This window comes from Danio aesculapii, chromosome 5 (genome assembly GCF_903798145.1).
Source record: "Danio aesculapii chromosome 5, fDanAes4.1, whole genome shotgun sequence".
In the NCBI taxonomy this organism is placed as follows: Eukaryota; Metazoa; Chordata; class Actinopteri; order Cypriniformes; family Danionidae; genus Danio; species Danio aesculapii.
In genome coordinates, this window is record NC_079439.1 from 14,114,359 (window position 1) to 14,124,172 (window position 9,814).

A 9,814-nucleotide genomic window follows, 5' to 3' on the forward strand; every position below is an offset into this window, starting at 1 on the left:
TGTAGCACGATAAAAACAGCAATAGGTTACCATTGTGCCTGTACAAAAAGAGCATACTATTTCTAAAATAAACCATATAAAATAGCAGAAAAATGGCGATTAGTTGAACTGAATTTGCAAAAGCAATTGAAGATTATCATCAGGATGTAAAAAAAAAACCTCCGCATAGTTAATAAAATAAAAGGTTTAGCCTATGAAAATAAATGGGCCTATACTGAAATGAAATCAAGTTATAAAATCTCATCAACTACAGTATATTTAAATAGCTATTCACTATAGTTATTTAGTGAAGAGCAGCGAATCTCTCATTTTGATCCACTGTTTCGTTTGATAACAGAGGTGTCACTTTAAGAATCCACAGATCTTAATAAAAGCATTCGATTACTTTTGTAACTGTTTGTGCTCAATTATGATGAAATTATTTGTTTAAAATATAAGATGCAAAATAATAATATATTTGCTTGCATATTATTAAGTGTATTTATCTGTTCAAAAGCATACCCGAAGCCCAAAGCGTCCACTTTCTCTCCCTCTTCAAATCATGTGTACAGAAGCTCATGTGGGAATAGTGTCTTTATACAGGCCACCTCTGTCAGCACCGATACATGAATTGTTTGATTCAGAGGTTGCATATGAAGGGCAACAGTCGACCCATAGCTTTAATGGAAATGAAGTGAATGCGACCATGTTTATATTCTTTTCATCGAGGTTTCAAGCCATAATAAAGCGAAAGCATAATTCTCTTGAACTCGTTTTCTTCTCTCGTTTTTTGACGCTACTTTCATTTTTCATAGAAAGATTGAAAATACGGGAAAATGCTAAAACGGGATGATAGCTGGATAGAATAGTAAAATACGGGAGAATCCCGGCAAAAACGGGAGTGTTGACGGGTATGCATGCACATCTTTCAGTGAATCACAGTGTTATCAGTAGTAAGTCTCCTCCGATGTCAGAGGGTGCTCTCGTGCAGAAAATTGAAAACGGCCACAAAGAAGAAACCCAGGAAATCCCCACAGATATTGATGTTTCACAATGTTTTTACACTACATTATTTGAATCTACAAAGCTTAGGTTTACAAATGTTTGCAATGTTTACATTGTTCTACTTACATTAGATCTAAATCTTAAATATCAGAAATGACAACAGATTGTTAAGATGTAATTAATGTCGGTTTTAATGTTATTGATTAATGCGATTACTTGACAGATTTCATTCATTTTCCTACTGGTTTATCAGGGGTTACCACAGCGGAATGAACCGCCACTTACTATACAGATTTATGTATTTTACATTTTTGGAGTTTTATATTTGGTAAAATAATTTCTAATAGCATCTTTAGTGATTTTCAGCTAATTACACTGTCTTGTCTCAATAGGTGGATTTAGAGGTTTTGCAAAAAAAGCACAAGTGGATTTAGCTGGTTTTGATGCTAAGAAAATCTGCCTTGTTAAAAACCAAAGAATTGTCTACAGTCACTTTTTGAAAAAAAGTTATTTTATTTATTTAATAATAATAATTTACTCCAGCCAATCTAAAACCAAAATAAGACTTGTTCCTGAAGAAAATATAATATTAATAATATGACAATAAAAATATTGACAGTTTTACAGGAGGGTTAAACATTTTACACTCTTCAACTGTATTTCAAGGGTTTATTTTGGTTTCTGTTTCTTCTTTCTCTACAGAGGTCAGCTTGTTCAGTCCGTCTCAGATCTCCGAGAAAATCCTGCTGCGTATCCTCAAACACCCTGACGTGATCCAGGAGATCAAATTCAACGAGAACGACAAGAAAGCTTCACTCCACTACCTGTACCTGCGTGGCAAACCCGTGGACTACTTCATCCTCATCCTGCAGGTACTGACACACTGACCTTATCTGTCCTTACTAGAGTAAAGACACTTGAGGAGCTTTCAAAGCCAACTCAACAGATGAGGTGTTTAAAGCAGTTTAAGACGGCAGGATTTAGCTTTAGTGGTTGGCCTATGCTAAAACTTAACTCATTGTTGGCTTACAGGACAGCAGAAATGAGACTTGCTGTCTCTCGTTTGTGACGCTTTATTTTTGGGTACAATTCTGACTATTAACACCATTAACTGTGACTTTTACTAATTGCAGCTTTTTGACCGTTATTAAGAAGGTAGTTGGGTTGGTAGGATTAGAGATGTAGAATAAGATGATAGAGATTATGTACTTTATAAGTACTAATAACAGCTAATTTATTTAACATAATTATTAATGTGTACAATACAATCCAATTAGATCCACTTATTTGATAAACGAAGCAAGTCTCTTATATAATACATCTACTAAAAGACAGAAAATATTACTTGACAAGCTGTATAGTAAATGAATCATATGAACTTTTCATATTAGTCAATAACATTACTGAAATCAATATGAAAACTTAATTATTAACTGAAAAATTACACGCATTTACACAAGTAAATACATAATCAATGATGGGCTAAAAATCTGCGCATTTCAGCACGCACAAATTCCATGTGGGCCTACTAGTAAGCCACTAGCTAATAGTAAGATAGTTAACAGTAAACTAAAGTGTTACCAAATATTTGAGCTCTCAGCTATCCTGTGCTGCTGAACATATACGTTTTATAAGTCATATTCATATAAGTAATGTTTATATTTAGTCTTGAGAAATCGATTTATTTTATGAAGACTACATTCATTGATTAGAAAACAGTAGTTACATTTATTTAGCATCATTATTCTGGACTTCAGCGTAGACTGATCTTTCAGAGATCTCAATGAACACACACACAAATAAGTAAATAGATGAAATAACAACAACTACTACTACTACTACTACTACTACTACTACTACTATTGTTATTATTATTATTATTATTATTATTATTATTACTACTATTATTATTATTGTCATTGTTATTATTGTTATTGTTGTTGTTATTGTTATTATTATTATTATTATTATTATTGTTATTGTTATTGTTGTAATTATTATTATTATTATTATTGTTGTTGTCATTGTTATTATTTTATTATTGTTGGTTGTTATTATTATTATTATTATTATTATTAATACTATTATTATTATTATTGTTGTTATTGTTGTAATTATTACTATTATTATTATTGTCATTGTTATTGTTTATTATTATTATTATTATTATTATTATTATTATTATTATTATTATTATGATTATTATAGGTGTTGTGTTACATTGGGATTTTTTAAACTACACATATGGAAAAAAAACAGACCATTTGTAAATTCTCTGGGTTTTGTTATTTATGGTTATGTGTAGGAGTAAAACATATAATAAGTTTATGTAAAACAGTCATTTAATTTATTTCTAATGTACTTCTATTCCTTAACTTAGAGCATTTTTTGCCTAAAATAACCAAAGGTGGCATGTTTTCAGACAGGCTTATATTCATTTTTAGACAAAACAACACCAAAGTTTTAAACTAAGAAGAGTTTGGAATCCGTAATTATTGCGTCAGTATCAGGCATTAATGACAAAAATGAAAGTTTTTCTTGTTATAACCATTGTGATTTTTCTGGGGGTAAAAAGAATCGTGTCAGACCTTTATAAAATGTAATGAATCAGTTCAGTTTATGGGGAAATATTTTACTTAAACCCATACATGATAAATCCAGATAATCCCCAAAACAATGATCATTTCCAAGTGGAATATTTTTCATGTTGATAAAAATCTAAATATTTTAAGCATTTTTAAGCAGCATTATTTTACTCGCATTTACGATCATGAATATAGTAATGAAAATACTATATTCATAATCTTAGATAAATTCAGAAATACCTTTACTTGCTGAAGGAAGTATTTAAAAAGTGTGTTAAGTATTTATTGTTGCCAGTAAAGCAAATACGAGGCGGTACACACTTGAAATATCGTGCTTTATTTATTTATTTATTTATTCTTTATATATATATATATATATATATATATATATATATATATATATATATATATATATATATATATATATATATATATATATATATATATATATATATATATATATATATATATATATATATATATATATATAAATCTGGATGAAGCTCATCTTATGTGCAAAAATCCAAATGATTAACTAACAGGACAAGTTGTACTTTTTTTTTTTTTTTCCCCCAACTGTCATTCCTTCACTTATTCCTTCGTTCATTCTCTCAGTCCCGCTCAGATTTGCTGCTGTTATTATTGGCCTCTAAACAATCATTAGAACATTCAGCTCATGATGGTTAAACATCACAATGAGTTACAGACCGCACACAGTGTTCTTCGCACTGTCAACAGTCAAATCTGTGATAATCCTCAAAAGAAGTGAGGGAAAGCACGTATTTAAAACCGCAGCAACTTTTTACATTGTAATACATTTAATCACTGCACAGAATAATCTTTATTTTAAAATTCATTTCTTTTCAATTTTTTTGTAAACTATTTCTTTATTTTGTAAACTAACTTTATTCTGACCAAACCAGTTCCAGATTGTCGTTTTTATAATTGTTATAATTTAATTGTAAAGGAATTCTACCTTTTATATATATTTATTTTATTTATTTATGTATTATTTTTTATCTTAATTTGATTATTTTTAATAATAAAAATGTTATTTGTTTTTGAACTTTATTTTTAAACTTATAAACATTTAAAATTGATGGTTTAACTCATTTAGTCGATGTAAACTGAAATGACTTGCAAAGTTAATTTGATTGAACTTAAACATTTAAAACAGTTTGATTCAGACACACCCTTAATGATGACAAACTTTATTCTAACTAAACCAGTTTCAGATTGTAGTTTTTATTGCTTTTATAATTTTATTATAGAAGGAATTCTCACTGTGTGGAGAATTTTTACTGCTATATATTACTGCTATATATATATATATATATATATATATATATATATATATATATATATATATATATATATATATATATATATATATATATATATATATATATATATATATATATATATATATATATATATATATATATATATATTTGTTTGTCATACTATAACCAATCGTTATTCTGACCAAACCGTTCCCAGATTGTAATTTTTATTATTTTTATTGTTTTATTATTTAAGCATAGGAGGAATTCTTAACATGTGGAGAATTTTTACTGCTATATTTATTCACTCCACCGACCAGTTATTAATTTTTAATTTTTTTTAAAATTTATTTTGCTTTGAATTAAATTTTTTATAATTTCATTTAATTAACTATTAATTTTTTTATTAATGAATGAATGAATTTATTTATTGTTTGTGTTTTTTTCGGTCACACTGTAATCAAACTTTATCCTGACAAAACAATTTCCACATTGTAGTTTTAATAATTTTTATTTATTGTTTTTATCATCTGAGGAATTCTTACCATGTGGACAATTTTTACCGCTATATTCCAGACAATAAGTTATCATTTGAGTCTTAAAAGCGAGTCAAACCCTCACTCTCTCTCTCTCTTTCGCTTTCATTTACTCTTACGAGAGACTCTTCATGACCCTGATCTTTGTTCCTTGAACTCAGTCACAGATTTAACTAGTCAAGTTTAAGCACTCTGGTTCAGATATCCCTGTGCCGGTGTGGATTATTCACCGCAGGAAGGAGCTTCATGAATACCTTATGAAGTGCACACTAGCTGCAGCAGTTTCAGCCTGTTCAATATGTTGGGCATCTGTTTGTGTGCCTTCTGTAATTTATTATTTAAAGCAGCTCAATGATGTGTTTGTGAAGGCAGGATGTGCTGCTGTATTATTATGATTATTATTTCATATGCCAAGAGTGCGCTTGCAATTGGACTTCTTTCCCGGCAGCGGTTGAAGACGATCTCCAGCCGGGCTTTAAGCTGACCTTCATCAAACATTAATGCTGTTCCTCTGAGGTGTCAGGCTTTGTGCTGAAGATCCACAGCTCTTCTTCTGCTGCTCATGCTGTGTGCTGAAAGCCAGTTTATGAGGAACAGAAAGAGTGTGTGTTGATTCTTCAGGTGGCAATTCAGAAAAAAAACGTACACACTGATTTATTGGATTTTACTACTTTTTTTTAGGGTAACCACTTGCAAACAATTTATATGGGCTGATTTTAAACAAACAAATTGAGTTGAACATCACTACATTAATGTGTTTGTTTCAATTCAGCCCTATGTAAATGGGTTGCCATCACTTACATTTAAAAAAGAAGTAAATGTAGGTTTAGTTCACCCAAAACTGAAAATTCTGCCATCATTTATACATTTTTCATAATTAATTTATTAGGTCTTTCAGAACATTGGCACTTTCTGCTCTCAACACAATGTAGCTGTTTTTGTTGCCTCTGCCTTTAATGCTAGTTCTCCCGCCCACCGTTCCCACATGCCTGTTAGAGTGTGCCGCAATCTCCACCTCTGCTGCGTCAGATAAACAGCACAGTGACAGACATGATCTGCAGATCTCATGTAACGTTTGGGAGAAATACTACAGTAAGAACTTTCCCAGTGATTATTTGATTTGGAGTTAATTCAAAGCCTTTCTGCAACGATGAGTCTCACACAATGTTGTTACAAATACACACACACAGCTGTAGAGTTTAACTTTGCACTGTTTTAGCAGGCAAATGTGACAGGATACATGTTAATATCCACTGCTGTATGGATATCCGTTATGTTAATGTACAAAATAAACCTGATTTAACATCCACAAACCGGGATTGAAGCGTTTTCTTTTATAATTGTACTGACATGCGGCTGTGGTGATAAAGACGGTAAAATCGCTGTAATTCATTAACATGCACTGTTTTAAAACATTTTAATCTTGTAAAACTCATTGTTGATCACATTTGATGATTGATGATCACAGAACGCCGAACAGATCTTTCAATCCCGGTTGCTTTGCGCACGTCCTGTCTTGTTGATGTGATTATACTCGTTACTACAGAGACATGTTATTACGCATCTGTCAATCAATTCAGTGGGTGGGGAAACTGCACTCCTACGTCATGTTGTGGTGGGCCTCAAAATGGGAGGGATCTGGATCCTATTTTAATATCAGGAAATATTAAAAAAAGAGACTTAATGTGTTTCAATTACCTCAATATGACAGTGGAAACACTATACCTGCACACAGTTTTGTCCAAACAGCTTACAAAAGATGACTTTAATCATAGGTGCCCTTTAAATCCCAATTTTGGATAGAAGCATAGCTACTGAGAGGTGTTATTTTGAGATTGTATATTTACTAATTGTGGCAATTTTAGTGGAGGACTCTGTGATAATGTGAAATATCTAAATGTCAGCATACTGACGTCTACATGTTTTAGCGCTCATCACATATTTATGGAGAAATTCTGCGTCTTCTGTAGCTCACACAAAGCTCTGCCTTATTGATTTTGTAAGTTTGAAGTTTTGCAGGTCTTTATTTTTAGCTCTGGCTGGCGCTAGAGAGAGGAGAGCTGGTAGTGCAGCATGAAGAGAGCTTGGGATTGGGTCTCTTCTGTATACACAAATAGCCTGAGATGTTTGCCCGTCCTCACTGTTGTGAGTTACTCAAACACAGAGCTGGTGAACGTACACTTCAAGTCACTTTACACTGTGTGTTGGCCACACGCTGTATGTGTTTGTGAATGATTGACAGTGCTGGTGTTGAGAAAAGGTTACTGAGTGATGCAACAACAACAACACACACACACACACACACACACACACACACACACACACACACACACACACACACACACACACACTAACAAACAAACATTATCTCTTCTCAACTCCTCCATTATTTATACAGCACATCTGCCTGGTATTTCAGACTCAGTGTGACAAAAACTGTCAACATGTATAGTGTATAATAGTTGTATATTTATATTATAAATATCATACCTTTTCACTCTAAAAATGCAATTATTAACCTTAAAATAGTAATGATGATGATAATAATAATAACAACAATAATAATAACAATGTACTTTACAGGGTTAAATTGAGAGAAAATGATTTGTTTTAGGAAAAAATTGGCTCTTTTTAGCAAGGATGCATCAAATGTGACAGTAAAGATATCTAGAATTTTACAAAATTCTGTAGTGTTTATATTTCGTTGTATAATATTACATAATAATAACAAAAACAATAATATAATGTAACATTATTGTTAATAACATTGTCTTTATTATTTTATATTTTCTTTTTTTTCAAAACTATTTTAAAACATTTGTATTATTTTATTCTGTAATAAATAATAATAATAATTATTATCATAATAATAATATTAACAAAAACAATAATGTAAAGTAACATTATTGTTATCAATGTTATCTTTATTATTACATTTTATTTTGTCTTTCAAAACAATAAATGTTTTTATTATTGGCCATAATATAATGTTATCAGCAACATTTGTTTAATATGATGACTATTAATATTATTCATGAAAACTCCAACTTTGGCTTTAATTGACTTCATTTCATTAATATAATTGAATAAATTGTATTTAATAAAATAATATTGTTTATTATTAATATAATTATTAATGGCCATAAAATCAATGATAATCGTTATAGTATTTATCAATAATAATTATTACTATTCGTAGTAATATTAGTATTATGAATTATTTTTTTAAAAATGTCTTTTAAAACAAAAACTATAAAAGTCAAAAATATAAAAGTTCATTTTTTTGTGTAATTTTATTAGTTTAAAAAATCTTGCTTTTTTTTAAAAAAAAACTAAATAAATATTTCATATCATCATTATTATAAATAAAATATCAGAAATATAAAAGTAAATTTTTTGTTAATTTTATTTAAAAAAAACAATCTTGACTTTATTAAAAAAATAAATAAATATTGCATATCATAATTTATATATACATATATATATATACACACACACACACACACACACACACACACACACACACACACACACACACACACACACACACACTCACACACACACAAATAAAAAAAAAAGTTGTCTATGATAAATGATTGATAAAGTCTCCTTTGGTCCTCATTTTGCTCGGGGCATGTTTGGAGTATTTGTGAGATTGTTTGTTTGTTCTTGACATCTTAAGCATGGATATACTTTGTTAAAACTGAACTTCAGCTGTGCCAGCTCAAAGTGTTTTTGTTCCCCTTCTCACAGCCATGGATTTGTATATTAAGTGGCACAAGGACGGTCATGATGGTCTATTTAAAGATCTGTTGTCTACGTTTCTGATGTTTGTGTGTGTGTGTGTCTACTTTTGTCCTGGAGCTGTTTCTCAGTCAGGTCAGTTTGTATATTTGTGAAAAGTGATTAATCTAATCTGTCCAGAAAAACAGGTTCCATGCAGCCGCTACAAACAGCCGTACTCTCTTGATGCTTACAGAGTCAAATATTTCATCAAAAACCTTTACTTTCTACAGTGCTTTATATGATTCACGTTGTGTCAGAGCAGCTTTAAAGACAACAGGCAATAATCGAAAATCTGTTCTGTACATCAGACACAGAGAATTATTATTTTTGGGGGGTTAAATGATGATTCAGTTCAGTTCAATACGAATGTCATTGTTAAAGGATGTGATTCACTGTAGGCAGTGGGGTAGCAGACGGCCCCACGTGATAACCCACCCCCCACCTTGTATGGTGTTGTACTTGTGGTACAGATTTTTGAGTTTGAGTCTGGTAAAGCACGATTCCACAAACGAGATAAAACCAATGTAATCCCTGTGGTCATAGTGCAGTTTAGGTTCAAGTTGTGATGATTAAGGATTGTGTAAGATTACATTGCATTAGGATAGAGATTATGTTTTGTTGAGGTCCTCACAAGGATAAC

The 9,814-nt window shown here is 30.7% G+C and overlaps 1 protein-coding gene across 1 annotated transcript in view; it reads left to right on the plus strand.

The window, feature by feature from the left end:
• Positions 1-9,814, plus strand: part of LOC130229914 (metal transporter CNNM4-like) — a 44,130-nt gene that overhangs the window by 6,080 nt on the left and 28,236 nt on the right. Inside the window, exon 4 of the mRNA XM_056458933.1 lies at positions 1,687-1,856. Coding sequence (XP_056314908.1) covers positions 1,687-1,856 — 170 coding nt within the window. The remainder of the gene's footprint in view (positions 1-1,686; positions 1,857-9,814) is intronic.